We start from the raw sequence: 17,694 nt of genomic DNA, 5'->3' as shown, positions 1-17,694 counted from the left end.
GATAGACGTGTTGTTGTATTAGTTGTCTGTTTGATAGACGTGTTGTTGTATTAGTTGTCTGTTTGATAGACGTGTTGTTGTATTAGTTGTCTGTTTGATAGACGTGTTGTTGTATTAGTTTTGATTCTCTTCTCTCAATGTTACAGCCTACAGTACGGCTAGCAGCTGTTCAGGCGCTCACAGCCTGGGAGGAGCAGATTGGTATCGCTCCATTCATTGAGGACGAAACACTGACGTCAGCTCTAGCAAAAGAAAAACCATTCCTCAAAATGGAGGTAACAGTTCTTCATGCTTCATGCAGTAGTCAAACTGCTTCTAATATACATGTAATAATCAGGCACAAAATGAATGAAATTTATTGCATGGGTACCTTATGATGATATGTATATATCCTCAAAAATATCTGATAGTTTCTTGTTTTATTTCCACAAGCAATGTTTAGTACATTGGAAAAGTTTGCTACATTTCAAAACAAATATCAGCTCTCTTTCAAAGCCTATAACATTTTCTAGCCTTTGTGAGAACAGACATAGCAAGATGAATATGAAGTATCTCATAGTAAAATAAAATTCACAAGCAGATCTGCTAGCAAGGGGAGAGGGGGAGGGGGAGTGGATGTATTTGAAGGACTTTTTTATGAAACTCACACAAAGAATGGAAGCAAGATAACAGCAAGCCACTGACTGTGGGGATTCTTAGAGGTAGTGGTTGTCTGTGAAGCTCTTGTGTGTATTGTAATCCATCCCTGAAACATCAATATGCTACATGAATAAACCACTCTTGTAACATCTAAAATTGTTCAAATGATCACCTTTGAGTGTGAATATTTCTTATGATTTTGTAGCTATTTAAATGAAATGACACTTAACCATTATTTGCACAGATGTTTGGCTGGCTGGCAGAGAAGCTTGTGAAGTACCGAACAGTCCCCGGGGAGCTAAGCCAGTCAGTACCGTATCTGTTTGCAGCCGTGGAGGACAGAAATGCTGATGTGAGGAAGAAAGCCCAGGAAGCATTACCTGCCTTTATGATGCACCTGACTTATGACAAAATGGTCAAGATGGCTGGCAAATTAAAAGTAACCATGCTTCTTCATTCTGCAGTTATCTTTCACCAATTTCCTTATTTCTCACAGCAGATTTTATGTTTTTGTTAATGTTTATCTGAATATATATGCCTATTTTGAAAGTGATATTACAAAATAAAACCTGATGCTCATGGCTTTTAACTGTTGATAAGATAGTAAAAGTATGGCTAGAAATCCTGATAATAATAAGATCAAGCAATGTATGAAGTAATGAACAGGAATGCTGATAGAATGTTATCAGCGCTGCATGGTCCTGATGGTCTACTGGATAATAGGAGTGAGTTCAAATACATGTAGACATCAGGAATGCTGATAGATTGTAATCACAGAACCCCTGCATGGTCCTGATGGTCTACTGGATAATAGGAGTGAGTTCAAATACATGTAGACATCAGGAATGCTGATAGATTGTAATCACAGAACCCCTGCATGGTCCTGATGGTCTACTGGATAATAGGAGTGAGTTCAAATACATGTAGACATCAGGAATGCTGATAGAATGTAATCACAGAACCCCTGCATGGTCCTGATGGTCTACTGGATAATAGGAGTGAGTTCAAATACATGTAGACATCAGGAATGCTGATAGATTGTAATCACAGAACCCCTGCATGGTCCTGATGGTCTACTGGATAATAGGAGTGAGTTCAAATACATGTAGACATCAGGAATGCTGATAGATTGTAATCACAGAACCCCTGCATGGTCCTGATGGTCTACTGGATAATAGGAGTGAGTTCAAATACATGTAGACATCAGGAATGCTGATAGATTGTTATCACAGAACCCCTGCATGGTCCTGATGGTCTACTGGATAATAGGAGTGAGTTCAAATACATGTAGACATCAGGAATGCTGATAGATTGTAATCACAGAACCCCTGCATGGTCCTGATGGTCTACTGGATAATAGGAGTGAGTTCAAATACATGTAGACATCAGGAATGCTGATAGATTGTTATCACAGAACCCCTGCATGGTCCTGATGGTCTACTGGATAATAGGAGTGAGTTCAAATACATGTTTCTCTAATTTGTATTTGTCTGATGGTGCTGATCTATTTTGGTTGCATTATCTTATGTAACACTGCTGTGTTAATGAGACACATGTGATTCTTTATCAATCACAGGCTGGATCTAAGACTCAGGTACTGGGTTTGGTTGCATTATCTTATGTAACACTGCTTTGTTAATGAGACACATGTGATTCTTTATCAATCACAGGCTGGATCTAAGACTCAGGTACTGGGTTATTTGGAGAAGCAAAGAGAAAACATTCCAGAGAAACCTGGAAAACCAGCTAAGGCTGGAAAAAAATCATCAAAAGCTAAATCAGAACCGGTAGAAGAAGCGGAAGAATCAGAACCAGCTCCTCCACCAAAAAGAGTAATGAAGAGGCCAAAGACCGCACCTGCAAAGGTATGTTTGTATGCATGTTTGTATGTACATTTGCATGCGTGTTTGTATGTGTGTTCATAGGTATGTTTGTATGTTTAAATGTGATTACAGGCTGTTTCCTTGTGTATCTTTTCTCAAACTTCTCAGATGACTTTTAGTCCATTCTCTGCAGTTTCTGTGATTTCGTTTAAGAAGAACATTAGCATTATTTTTGTGCCGATATCACCTATATCGGTTCTGGCCGATATCTGATATTACAATCCCGATATCGTTCCGATAACGATACCAACATTTTTAAACAGCCAGAAAGAAGGTCAAATAGCACTTTAAGTCATGCATAAACACATAAAGAAGTTAAATTATAATTATCTATCATAAATTATTATAGTTCGCACAACTCCCATACAATAACCATTTGTTAAACTCTCATTTGCGGAAGCCCGTCAACAAATTAGTAAATAAAATATGTGCGTAACACTAGTCCTAACCTCTAACATCTTTTGAAATGAACGATCATATTCCCCAACAAGTTGATATGCATGAAACTATGTGCTAGCATTAAAAAAAAAACACAAGCCTATCCTTCCGGTTTCTTGTTTAACCAACTACATTCAACACTTAGGCTGCAAGTCTTATATGAGCTGTCATCAAATGGAGCCACAAATTTCTTAGCAAAAATGTTAAAAGATGACATCGTGCGATGAATAAAACTGATTTCATGTAGAAAAGACATTAGCGTATCATGGCTAAGAGTATTTACTGCCCCTTGTGTTTAACAGAACGAAAACGAAAACATTTTCTTCAATTTTTAATTTCTGTAAAAAACTGAAATATTTTATTTATCTTCCAAGATTTCAATATAAAATTGATCTTTCCATGCTCAGAGATGATTCGAGATGTTCTTGAACAACTTCTGCCAAGTTTTAATATTTTTTTTCTCTGCATGGTTGGCAAGTGTTTCAGCTTCTCATTCTGTATATTCTGTATAAACATATTTGTGTTGCGGATGAACTCATCTGTATTATATTAAGTGTCAGTTCAGATGTTTAGTTAATCTAGTTAAACCTTCCTTTAGACCAGGGTTGTCCAACCTTTTGATGAGGAGGGCCACCTCGAATGATTATGATAAAGGAGGGGCCGCATGAGCCTACAAGCTCATGTGGCATATCCAGGGTTTCGTGCCAGAGCGGCAAATTTCAGTGGCCCCGCTAGGGGTCTGTATGGGAAAAGAAGAAGTTACTATACAAGCGGAGCGCCACCGTAGGTTGGCGCGTGGCGTGCAAGAAAAAAAATCGCCCAAAAGACCCCCAGATTGCAGGAAATGACACTTCACAAGCCTTCTGATCTGTATCAAAACAATCTTCATATTGAGATATAATGATCTCTGAAATTTATCAAAAAAGAATTCCTGGGTAAAAGTACATTTGTAAATTAATGAGGTTGGCGGGCCGGACGGGACCTTGCGGCGGGCTGCACTGTGGCCCGCGGGCCGTAGGTTGGACAACCCTGCTTTAGACGTTATTTGTTGTTAAAGCACCTTTTTGCAAGAACTCTGGTCATTTTTCAATACTATTCAATGCTAAAATCTCACAGCAATGACGTTGAATCAAAAGCCTTTATGCCTTTTGCATGTGACTACTAAATCTATTCTGACAGTGTGTCAATGAACAACCTCTTCTGAATTGAATGATTTCCTTGTACATTCTGCTCAACATTCATCAGGTAATGTAAGAATGTGTCTAACTTTGATTAGCTGCCTTTCTTTGAGTAATGCTTGGTGGGTTAAGTTCAATTCATGTTAAGTGGAGACCATTGAAGCAAACAGCTGCTTTAACAATGCATTTATTGTTGCTGATGTTAGTTTCACTTTAGATTAGTCATTTTTTAGACACCATTTCAAACTTCAAATCACGTTGTTTGTTTTTCTGTTGCTATTGATATTATTGTAACTAAGTATCCTCCAGTGGGTGAAATCATGACACCATCAAACATTTCATTCCATGTGACCTTTGACCGTTGCTTCCTTTCTCACCCTTTGGTTATGCTGTGTTCTATCTCACCCTGTCATCTCTATTAGTCTACTCCAGCAAGCGAATCCAAACATGCTTCACAGGTTCCTGAAACAGTTGAGGAGCCTCCTCCAACTGTCAGTAAGAAAGGTAAAGCCAAGGATGGTGGAGGAGGAGCTGCATCCAAGAAGGTACATACCCCCCTCATTTCACTTTCATTGCCAGTAATTGCTACTAAGGACTGTTTGACTTTGGTCAGTCATTGGTGTCCTAGTACAATAGGCATCTGTAACATGTCTTGCTAAGATGTACCATGCTGTACATGTAACATGCTGTACATGTAGCATGTGCATGATGTACATGTACATGCAGTTACATGTACATGCTGTACATGTTCATGCTGTACATGTTCATGCTGTACATGTTCATGCTGTACATGTACATGCAGTTACATGTACATGCTGTACATGTACCATGTTCATGCTGTACATGTACATGCTGTACATGTTCATGCTGTACATGTTCATGCTGTACATGTACATGCAGTTACATGTTACATGCTGTACATGTACCATGTTCATGCTGTACATGTACATGCTGTACATGTTCATGCTGTACATGTTCATGCTGTACATGTACATGCAGTACATGTTACATGCTGTACATGTAGCATGTACATGCTGTACATGTACATGCTGTACATGTTCATGCTGTACATGTACCATGCTTTACCCAACTGACAACATCGATATAGCAACCACCCTCAACCTGCAATTCATAAATCAATGTCAAATTAGTGACTTCCATCCAAAAGATTGAGGGAAGTTAAAAGCAGTAAGGTTGTTATCGATGTTAACAGAGTCAATTACCTCTTTGAGTTTAACAGCATCTAGGTTATGCCAAATGTTATAGAATTCTGTCACAAATCTTGTGTTTAGAGAAGCTGAAATTTTAAAAGAGTCTTGAAATCAACTGAACTGAAACAGACCTTCCATCCTAGTATATTGAACAGTCAAGAGATTTTATTTACTACCTAAACAGATAATTAATCCTGTCAACTTGAGAAAATATGTTTTTCTTTCATTACAACCTACCTTAACAGTTTAACTTTAACATCACAGCTCTAGTGTGAAGTTTAAGTTCTTCCAGTTGGTATTGGTGTTGTATCTATCTTTTCTCCTTCATTCCAAAAGATAATTTCAAAACAAAAACAGAAAATATGACAAAAATGCAGCATTTCTCATTTAATTGCATCCATGTCTCCCACTCTTAAAACATCCCATCATGAGCCATGTGTGTCCTATTAGTTGAGATACACGCTATTTTTCTTCCCTTCTTTTGCTATAAATGCAGCTGTTTGGTTTGGTTGGCTGCTCAGTTTTTCCTTCTTACATAAGTACTTGCAAACAAAGCTTTTCACAACATTTCCTTTCAATAGTTTCTTGTACATGTTTTACATGATTGCTTATTATGATGTTATTCATTTCACTTTTCAGTTGTTTCTTGTTATATATATTGTGGTACAACTTGTGTATTTAGTTTTTGTCTGTACAAAGTATTATTCTGTCTGAATGTGGTAGTGTTCAGCAACGTATATGGTATATCTGTGAATAGCTTGAACTATTCTCACAGCACCTACAGGGTAAAAGAGATGAATTACTGACAATTAATTGTTCTCTTTGTTGTCTGTGGATGAGTCTTCATGTATGCCTTCATCTCTTACTGTAGTAGCTCTTCTTATGGTCTTACAGAATCCAGTTTTACTTCAGATGTCAATCTGTTTCACTTATAATGAAGTGTTCAAACATGTTGTGCTTGTTGCCACATAAATCCTTCAAATGCACACAGGTCTAACTGTATGTAATTACTACACCTGTTAAACATATCAGTAGTTCACTTCATGTTATCATGTATTAATTTACAAGACTCTATCTCATCTTTAAGTCAGATGTCTTAGTCTTATGTAATTACTGCACCTATTAACATATCAGTAGTTCACTTCATGTTATCATGTATAAATGTACAAGACTCTATCTCATCTGTAAGTCAGATGTCTTAGTCTTATGTAATTACTGCACCTATTAACATATCAGTAGTTCACTTCATGTTATCATGTATAAATGTACAAGACTCTATCTCATCTTTAAGTCAGATGTCTTAGTCTTATGTAATTACTACACCTGTTAAACATATCAGTAGTTCACTTCATGTTATCATGTATAAATGTACAAGACTCTATCTCATCTTTAAGTCAGATGTCTTAGTCTTATGTAATTACTGCACCTATTAACATATCAGTAGTTCACTTCATGTTATCATGTATAAATGTACAAGACTCTATCTCATCTGTAAGTCAGATGTCTTAGTCTTATGTAATTACTGCACCTATTAACATATCAGTAGTTCACTTCATGTTATCATGTATAAATGTACAAGACTCTATCTCATCTTTAAGTCAGATGTCTTAGTCTTATGTAATTACTGCACCTATTAACATATCAGTAGTTCACTTCATGTTATCATGTATAAATGTACAAGACTCTATCTCATCTTTAAGTCAGATGTCTTAGTCTTATGTAATTACTGCACCTATTAACATATCAGTAGTTCACTTCATGTTATCATGTATAAATGTACAAGACTCTATCTCATCTGTAAGTCAGATGTCTTAGTCTTAGTGTGCTATTAATAACTCTGGCAGAATCTTTTACATCTCAGACATCTAAATCTGGCCGCAAGAAGGACGAAGAGGAGGACAGTGGCCCGCCTCTGCTTCTGGTAGGATCTAAGGAGAAAAGACAAAAGGATGAACATGACCTCAAGGTCAGCATCACATTATGCATTTCTATTGTTCTTGTATTAAAAATATGCATAACAGCTAACATTATGCATTTCTATTGTTCTTGTTTTAAAAGTAAAAATCATTATCACAGAATAACAGCTAACATTATACATTTCTATTGCTCTTGTATTAAAGCATTTAAATCCACAAAATATGTTGTGACTGACTTTGTCTAGCAATGTGCTTATTACAGACAACTTAATTAAACAATTATAATATATAGTACTTTATTGATCGTGAATATTTGCCAGGGTTTAGCCTATTTAAATTGGACTGAATTAAACCTCAATATAAATTACTCTATTACTACTGTAAGTAGCACTTGCTTCTTGAAATGAAAGGTGTTCACTGTGTTAACAGTTAGTAGGTTAAAAAAAAATTATTACTTTGTGACTTGTATACACCAAAAGACCATTTAGTTTTATCATGTTTGTGTATTAGGGACAAAATAAAACATGGGATATAAATAAAAAATCTAATGCAAGTCAAATAAATCAGATTTTTTGTTTACTTTTTCTTTAAAATAAAACCAACCCATGTTTCTGTGCATATTAAATTGCTACTGTAATAATAATAATGATATAAGAATTTGTAAAGCGCTTTTATCCAGTTAAAAAACTGCTCAGAAGCGTTGCAGGAGCAAAGTACCCAAAATGGACACAACAGTTATCAATCAAATGGAAACGCATTCACACTGTGTGCCCTGTATACACTATGAAAGCATTTAAAGTTAACATACTCATGTATTCAGGATCAACATAACATGGAATTTGAAATAATTCAATTTAAAATAACACTGTGCTGCCTTTTTATGTACAGTAGGATGTATCTAATGGTATACATAATTAGGCAGTAATGCTGACGAGACTCTGTATTTATGTTGCAGGTGCTGAAATGGAACTTCACTGCCTCACGTTCAGAGTATGTGGACCAGTTGAAGGAGCAGATGCAGCCATGCTTCAGCAGGTCTCTCATCCATAACATGTATCAAGATGACTTTAAGTTTCACGTTCAGGCAATAACTGTATTAACTAATGTAAGTTATTTGTTTGTCTTATGTTTGTATTTTCTATCTTTTATTGGAGAAGGAAAACATTGCAATGAATAATGGTAATAATTAAAAGGTCAAGCATTATGTGACTATGTCATCATTAGACATGTTCATTCTTGTTTGTGAAGGAACATTAAACCATTGACCTCTCCCAATGGATTTGATTTGGTTTGGTTTGTTTCTCCTTAAAGTGAGTTACCTTTTGATTAAACAATATTCAAGTCAAGAACGTCAATGGTTGATTGTGGAACTTTTCCATGTTATTAGCTCAATTAGCCTAGCCATTGGAGCTTATCGCTATGGCAAAGTGTCTATCTATCTGCCAACATCAGTTCAAAGGCTGCTCCTTACAGCCCATTTGTTCAACTCTGATGAAAGTTGCCCAAGTTGTTACCTTACATGTCACGCCTAGATGGAGATGTACACACAAATTAGGTCAAAGATCATTCAATCTCAAGGCTGGCCCAAACATCCATTAATCTTTTCCTAGGGGTTTAATACTGATCTGGATGAAAATTGGTTGGTTGGCACGAGATTTGTACAAGAACAATTAGTCAAGTGGTAGTTTGACATCATAATTGCCTGAAATGTGAAATATATTTGGGTTTATCTGATGTTGACCAAGCTTAGTAACAAACATCAGTAGGACTAAGAGATCAAAGGTCATACAAAGTTATTAACTGTGGCCAGAAGCAAGAATGATTCCAACCTTCAACTCTCCTAGTGGTTTGTTCACATTCTTTTGTTCTAATGTTGGCTTACACAAGTCTGTTCAAGAAAGTGCATAATACAAAACAAAGACAAATAGTTCAGAGGTCATCTTGACATGTTACAGTCAACAACATTTAAATTTATTGCAGTAACTGAAATTTTTTCTCAGCGAGTCTATAAACTTACTTTTTATTAACCTCTGTATCTTTTCTTATTAATCTGAGCTTAAGAAGGTTTTGAGTTTATTGCAAGACAGTGGATGCATTGTGCCTTAACAAAAGCTGAAAATTTGTCTTTGCTTGTACATAGAAGTTTGGTCATGTCACATGTTTGGTGTGTTTGAAAATTGGAAAAGAGGCCAAGGTCCTGCTAGTTCAAACTGGACTTTAGCCAAACTCTACAAAGGAAATTATAAATAAGATAATGGGGAACTTCCATAGTTTGCAAGAGGATGATGTACTAACAAGCAACAGTATCTTGAAATAAGGGTGTTGGAAAAGGTCACTTTGCAGGGTCAATTGAGGTCATGTTCTAGAATATGTCACTTCCTGCCGGGAGATTTGGTTCTAGTATTTGAACTTTTAGTAATGATGACTGAAGCTGATGGATAACAGAAACAAAGAAATAACAAAAGCTAAGGAGCCAATGTGTTTGTGTACGAGGCTTTAATGTGTTTACATAGTCCTGTTCCTTACATTAATGTGTTTATAATATAGTCCTGTTCCTTATATCAATGTGTTTATATGGTCCTGTTCCATATCAATGTGTTTATATGGTCCTGTTTCTTACATTAATGTGTTTATATGGTCCTGTTCCTTTAATGTGTTTATATGGTCCTGTTCCTTTAATGTGTTTATAAGGTCCTGTTCCTTACTTTAATATGTTTATATGGTCCTGTTTCTTACATTAATGTGTTTATATGGTCCTGTTTCTTACATTAATGTGTTTATATGGTCCTGTTCCTTTAATGTGTTTATATGGTCCTGTTCCTTTAATGTGTTTATAAGGTCCTGTTCCTTACTTTAATATGTTTATATGGTCCTGTTTCTTACATTAATGTGTTGATATGGTCCTGTTCCTTACATTAATGTGTTTATATGGTCCTGTTCCTTACATTAATGTGTTTATAAGGTCCTGTTCCTTACATTAATCTGTTTATAATATAGTCCTGTTCCTTACATTAATGTGTTTATATGGTCCTGTTCCTTACATTAATGTGTTTATAATATAGTCCTGTTCCTTACATTAATGTGTTTATAATTTAGTCCTGTTCCTTATATCAATGTGTTTATATGGTCCTGTTCCTTACATTAATGTGTTTATAAGGTCCTGTTCCTTACATTAATGTGTTTATAATATAGTCCTGTCCCTTACATCAATGTGTTTATAATATAGTCCTGTTCCTTATATCAATGTGTTTATATGGTCCTGTTCCTTACATTAATGTGTTTATAAGGTCCTGTTCCTTACATTTATGTGTTTATATGGTCCTGTTCCTTACATTAATGTGTTTATAAGGTCCTGTTCCTTACATTAATGTGTTTATATGGTCCTGTTCCTTACATTAATGTGTTTATAAGGTCCTGTTCCTTACATTAATGTGTTTATAAGGTCCTGTTCCTTACATTTATGTGTTTATATGGTCCTGTTCCTTACATTAATGTGTTTATAAGGTCCTGTTCCTTACATTAATGTGTTTATATGGTCCTGTTCCTTACATTAATGTGTTTATATGGTCCTGTTCCTTACTGTTTTACTATTTGTTTACAGTGCATTGAAAATCACAAAGAGGCAACTATAGCTAACTTGGATTTGATCCTGAAGTGGTTTACTTTGAGGTTTACAGAGACCAACACAGCCGTCCATGTTAAGTCCATAGACTACCTACAACAGATGTTTACAATGCTGGCCGCAGATGACTACGGTCTGGCCGACCATGAAGCTAATGCATTCATCCCTTCACTGATTGCCAAGGTAATAACAACATTACATCATGCATGTATTGATCACAGTAATACATTCAGCACTGGCTTACAACAATCTTTATTGGACACAACTGTTATTGTAACTCAAGTCTGGAAAGTACTATTATCATTAAAGATTAAGTTGATATACTTTCTGAAATATCCAAGAATTTTCCCAAGAAATGAAAAATATTGTAATGAGAGCCTGAACTCAAACCAGATCAGGACTGATCTACTTGTCATTAGAAATGTTCATTTCCACAACAGTTATCTTTAAAGCACAGTTTGTTTATTTATCTGCTTGTTTTGGTGTTGTCAGGGGGGATGCAGGAAATAAGGACACTGTTGGATGAGGCAATAATATGAAATGCTGGACATTTGATGAAATAGTAGTCTGATATACCTGCTAGTAACTGTGGTTGGTCTCTTTTGGTTGTAATTGCCAGAAGCAACTTTCCACATTGCCAAACTATCTTAAATGCAATGGTTAGTTACAGTTTGTTTATTAATGAACTGCAGTTTATGTCATCTTCATGAGAACCGTGTCAGTTTTCCTTCGGTACTGAAGTTTGTTTTCACCCTTGTTGTTGCAAAGTACTAAAGGTATATTACAAAGTATGCTTTACTTTCTCTTACAGGTGGGGGACAGCAAGGAGAATATTCGTAAGGGTGTTAGGAAGGTGATTAAACTTTGCTTGAAGCTCTACCCGGCCAGCAAAATGTTTGTCTTCATCATGGACGGACTGAAGTCAAAGAATGCCAGACAAAGAACAGGTTGGTTTTCAAATAAATTAGTATAATTAACGATTCTCCAATAGTTCTGCCCTGATTTTGTGGTTCTCCATCTATTTAAGTAGATAATGGCTTTGCAGGGTAAATGTTGACAAGGTGTACCTAGCCTTCAGTCTGGTTTATCTAACTAACAGAGGAAACATGTCATATTCATCATCAATGCTCAATAAAACAAGCTTTGGTCTGCAAATGCTGACTATCTTAATAGCATTTTATTAGTATTTTTGTATCACCATAGCTTTATTGTATTTTTCTATCCTATTATTGGTTTTATGGTGCATACCTTTTAGGCGATATTATTCTACTATTTGCTTTTGAATGTTTCCTGTATTTTAAATGTTTCATAAGGCTGGTGTTGGTGTGTGTGTTGTGTACTGCAAAAGGAAACATGGATTTAACAATATTCACACAGTTTTATTGTAAAGAGTCGCTCCAGTTTTGGGTATATAGTTGCGTGTTTAAAAGTGAGTTTCTTACTAGATTTTAGTCATTGACTCGAGTCACTGTATTATTCTATAGGGAAAAACTCTTTGATTCACTGTACTTTTGAAATTAAGCTAAATATTTATCAGGATCTTCTTGATGTGAAGACATTAGCTGTGTGGTAAATTCAATTTCTTCACATTTAAGTTGGTTTTTGTTAATCATTCAAATTTTCTTTGTTTACCATACGAACTGAACAGATGAGAATACACCAGAGAAGCCATGATTTAATTTCCTACAATACTTTGGGACAGTTCTTCTCTTGTTGAACATACTTGAGCTGCCATGGTATATTTATGTATAATAATATTTCTTTATTTTGTTTGTTTATCCAGAATGTTTAGAAGAGTTAAGTTCCATGATTGAAGTGTATGGTCTCAATGTCTGCCAACCATCACCACCGAAAGCCTTGAAAGAAATCGCTACGCAGATCGCAGATAGGGACAATAGCGTTAGGTCTGCTGCCCTCAATACTTTGGTTCAAGCTTACCAAATTGTGGGGGAAGATATTTACAAGCAAGTAGGAAGAGTAAGTTGCATATTCTACGAGAGTTGAAAGTTAGGTTGTTTTTATTTGTCAATTTATTTGACTACAGCTAGTAGTTTTGCCTTTCAGCTTTGATCTCTTGTGTTGTAATGGGTCTCATCTTGTTTTGCTATTGCTGGAAGACTCTTAGAGAATTGAGAGAATTACTTATCAAGTTATGAATGACTAAAGTCACTGAATTGTTACAATGTATTCATTATGCTGACACCTTCAACAATGTGCTCTAGTATTGAGTTTGTCAGATGGACTATTGTAAATCTAACTTTACAAGTAAGCAGGCCTTGACAAATACGGTCACCAACTCGCCAATGGCGAGTAGAATTTTGCGATAGGCGAGCAAAAAATGCATTACGCTTAACATTTTGGCGAGTGGCTCATTCGCTCACTGCCTTTATACGATAGACTTACTATTAACTCGTGAGCCAATCAAAAAAGGCCTATTGCCAAATGTTACACAACACTGTAGTATTATCAAGTGCACTGTTAGAAGTAGGTCCTAAGGAACAGCACTGTTCACCAGATCGAAACTAATTTGATACTTATCGCTCAAACTGAATGATATCGCAATAGGTGTAACCAAAATGGAAAAAAAAAAAAACTTAAATAAATGTGTAATGACAACTCAAACAGGGGTACCTTGTTGTGTGTACGAGCTGTACAAACGAAAACAGAATTGTCAGACGGTTAACTGCAAAAGCGCTTTAAGGTCTATCTGATATGTCAATATGTAAAACATTGTATTCCAATTTACAAGTCAGTAATATGAGGCATTGCTTCAGCTTTTGTCCACAAATTTTCAGTTCTGTTACCAAATTGTTGACTCTTATTATGGCCAGCAAGAAAAGACGAAACTTTGAACTCATGGGGTGTGGAAGAACTTGGGAGGATGGCTGATCATTTTAGTACTTTGCTGCTAAATAATGAGAACAACCCAGATGGCTTGTCGCTAGAAGAACCAAAGGAGGACATTTAAAATGAGTTGGCTCAATTCAAGTCGATGGCAAAAATATTCCACTTGGTCCCCTATCCCAGCTTGTAATCCAGGAAGGCTGCAACTACCCTCTGTTGTCTAAATTATTTAATAGTAATAGAGTTCTGCAGCTTGTGAAAGGGGAATCTCAACCATCAGTAGAATCAAAACTTCCCACAGAACACTTCTCTTGCCCCAGACTCCATAGGGTTTAATGCAAATTTCTGAGAATGTCCCATCCATAACAGATTTCAACCCTACCACAGCAATTGACAAGTGGTAGTTTTCCAGCAAAGGGTGACGTCACACCGACGGACATCAAGCCCAACACAACATCAAACAAAGTTACAGATGGTCAGCCATGGCATTGTTTATTTGTGGTCACTTTTTCAAAGCAAGTCTTAAACTATGCCTACAATGTTTCACCGTTTTATATTATCATAAATATCATGTTTTAAATACTTCGGACGAACCACAACATAATTGATCGTTTTTGTTGTAAACAACTAGCAATAACACTATACTGTGATATCCAAGTTAGGCCATACTACCTTGGCTTATATCACACAAACAATTAGCGAGAAATAATGGCGAGTAAATTTAACGCTTCGGCAGCCAGTCAGCGAGTTGTTTTAATAATGGGGAATGTATCCAAATTACCCAGAATACTAACCTCACCATGCTAGTATCAGTCAATTTAATTAAGATGTTATAATACAAACCTTCTAACCATCTTTTGTTTCCTTTTTCCTAGTTGAATGATAAAGACATGGCATTATTGGAAGAGAGAATCAAAAGGTCTGGAAAGAAACCAGCCATAGCAAACAAATCTGCTCAACCAGTACAAAATAAAAAGAATGACAAGGCCAACAGGAACGAGAGCAAGAAATCAACTCTGCCGTAAGTATTTGCTCCTGTCTGCTGAATTTACAAGAGAGACAGTGTACTAGGCTATCAGATAAAGACCAATGGTTGACAATGCTTGGTACATCCTTTGGCCTAGTATTTGCTCCTGTTTGCTGCATTTACAAGAGGCAGTGTACTAGGCTATCAGATGGAGACCAATGGTTGACAATGCTTGATACATCCTTTGGCCTAGTATTTGCTCCTGTTTACTGCATTTACAAGAGAGGCAGTGTACTAGGCTATCAGATGGAGACCAATGGTTGACAATGCTTGATACATCCTTTGGCCTAGTATTTGCTCCTGTTTGCTGCATTTACAAGAGGCAGTGTACTAGGCTATCAGATGGAGACCAATGGTTGACAATGCTTGGTACATCCTTTGGCCTAGTATTTGCTCCTGTTTGCTGCATTTACAAGAGAGGCAGTGTACTAGGCTATCAGATGGAGACCAATGGTTGACAATGCTTGATACATCCTTTGGCCTAGTATTTGCTCCTGTTTGCTGCATTTACAAGAGACAGTGTACTAGGCTATCAGATGGAGACCAATGGTTGACAATGCTTGATACATCCTTTGGCCTAGTATTTGCTCCTGTTTGCTGCATTTACAAGAGAGGCAGTGTACTAGGCTATCAGATGGAGACCAATGGTTGACAATGCTTGATACATCCTTTGGCCTAGTATTTGCTCCTGTTTGCTGCATTTACAAGAGGCAGTGTACTAGGCTATCAGATGGAGACCAATGGTTGACAATGCTTGGTACATCCTTTGGCCTAGTATTTGCTCCTGTTTGCTGCATTTACAAGAGAGGCAGTGTACTAGGCTATCAGATGGAGACCAATGGTTGACAATGCTTGATACATCCTTTGGCCTAGTATTTGCTCCTGTTTGCTGCATTTACAAGAGGCAGTGTACTAGGCTATCAGATGGAGACCAATGGTTGACAATGCTTGGTACATCCTTTGGCCTAGTATTTGCTCCTGTTTGCTGCATTTACAAGAGAGGCAGTGTACTAGGCTATCAGATGGAGACCAATGGTTGACAATGCTTGATACATCCTTTGGCCTAGTATTTGCTCCTGTTTGCTGCATTTACAAGAGAGGCAGTGTACTAGGCTATTAGATGGAGACCAATGGTTGACAATGCTTGATACATCCTTTGGCCTAGTATTTGCTCCTGTTTGCTGCATTTACAAGAGAGGCAGTGTACTAGGCTATTAGATGGAGACCAATGGTTGACAATGCTTGATACATCCTTTGGCCTAGTATTTGCTCCTGTTTGCTGCATTTACAAGAGACGGTGTACTAGGCTATCAGATGGAGACCAATGGTTGACAATGCTTGATACATCCTTTGCTGTTCCACATAGTGCAAAGCATGCTATAACATTCTCAAATTTACCACATGGAAGAAAAGTGTCTTATGATTTTCCATAGCTGACCTAGGCATGTCCCTACATGTATAGCTGATACCATTGTAAGGACTGATGTTGCTATGGGTTACCAAGAAGTATTCAAGCTTTTAAGAGTCTGTTGTATGTCTATGTTGCATCTTTCCATGTGCTACTCTAATTGAATCAGTTTACAATTAATAAACAGAACAGCACAATAGATGACTTTGCTTGTTTTGATTATTATTAATATGTTATGAATGTTAGTCCAGTGTATTGCTGACCTAAATCTACATCCAGTGATATTACTTATCTCCATAATTATGATCCTGTTGTTTTGTTTCTACATTCATTCTCTCCAGTGGGGGTTGGAGAAGGTTTGTAACACTGCATTGTAATTGTAATGCTATTCCTGGTGAAAGTGTTGCTTGTGGCTTTAATATAAATCACTTTGTGTTTCCTTTAATGTTCCTGCTCCTTTACTTTGTGTTCTGATTCACAGCAAACTGTGTGAAAGGGTTCTTTTTAATTATGTTAAAGCAGGCTTGGATTCTTAATTTGGTAAGGATATTTATTTTGGTATGATAAAATCATATTGAAATTTGGGAACTGCCTTTTATCGGAAAATCTTCATGCCTGGTTTGAAAATATGTGTGGCCTTTAGACCTCATTTATAAACAACAGAGGGATGTGGTGCTCTCTGGGTGGAGGGAGTGAGCAACAGCTATATTTGGCTATATTACAACTTCCTCTGGCATTGAAATCAAAGTTTAAAAGTATTAATGCACATATCAACAGCTTGAGGTAACAAACAACCATATACTTAGATTACCTTGAGTTATACATAAACCAGGAAAGCATTATTGTACATATCAACAGCTTGAGGTAACAAACAACCATATACTTAGATTACCTTGAGTTATACATAAAACAGGAAAGCATTATTGTACATATCAACAGCTTGAGGTAACAAACAACCATATACTTAGATTACCTAGAGTCATACATAAACCAAGAAAGCATTAATGCAGATATCAACAGCTTGAGGTAACAAACAACCATATACTTAGATTACCTTGAGTCATACATAAACCAAGAAAAGCATTGATGCACATATCGACAGTTTGAGGTAACAAACAACCATATACTTAGATTACCTTGAGTCATACATTAACCAAGAAAATCATTGATGCAGATATCAACAGCTTGAGGTAACAAACAACCATGTACTTAGATTACCTAGAGTCATACGTAAACCAAGAAAGCATTAATGCAGATATCAACAGCTTGAGGTAACAAACAACCGTATACTTAGATTACCTTGAGTTATACATAAACCAAGAAAGTATTAATGCACATATCAACAGCTTGAGGTAACAAACAACCGTATACTTAAATTACCTTGAGTCATATACTGTATGTAAACCAAGAAAAGCATTAATGCTCATTTCGACAACTTGAGGTAACAAACAACCATCTTAGATTACCTTGAGTCGTAGCTATTAAAGATGAAAATGTGAATATTAAAGCTGTTGAATATACAACATTC

General features: G+C 36.4%; 1 protein-coding gene across 6 annotated transcripts in view; it reads left to right on the top strand.

Moving 5' to 3' along the window:
- Positions 1-17,694, top strand: part of LOC139969375 (cytoskeleton-associated protein 5-like) — a 72,499-nt gene that overhangs the window by 37,229 nt on the left and 17,576 nt on the right. For 4 of the 6 annotated variants that reach the window (XM_071974264.1, XM_071974266.1, XM_071974262.1 and 1 more), the window contains exons 22-32: positions 147-275; positions 884-1,078; positions 2,310-2,504; positions 4,561-4,683; positions 7,211-7,315; positions 8,221-8,370; positions 10,867-11,070; positions 11,699-11,834; positions 12,671-12,864; positions 14,607-14,752; positions 16,508-16,522. In XM_071974264.1, the coding sequence (XP_071830365.1) occupies positions 147-275; positions 884-1,078; positions 2,310-2,504; positions 4,561-4,683; positions 7,211-7,315; positions 8,221-8,370; positions 10,867-11,070; positions 11,699-11,834; positions 12,671-12,864; positions 14,607-14,752; positions 16,508-16,522 (1,592 nt within the window). The remainder of the gene's footprint in view (positions 1-146; positions 276-883; positions 1,079-2,309; positions 2,505-4,560; positions 4,684-7,210; positions 7,316-8,220; positions 8,371-10,866; positions 11,071-11,698; positions 11,835-12,670; positions 12,865-14,606; positions 14,753-16,507; positions 16,523-17,694) is intronic. The other 2 variants (XM_071974267.1, XM_071974265.1) reach the window with 2 other exon arrangements.

The sequence above is a fragment of the Apostichopus japonicus genome, chromosome 7 (assembly GCF_037975245.1).
Source record: "Apostichopus japonicus isolate 1M-3 chromosome 7, ASM3797524v1, whole genome shotgun sequence".
NCBI lineage: Eukaryota > Metazoa > Echinodermata > Holothuroidea > Aspidochirotida > Stichopodidae > Apostichopus > Apostichopus japonicus.
The sequence above is the reverse complement of the archived record's forward strand: the minus strand, read 5'-3'. Positions and strand labels throughout refer to the sequence as shown.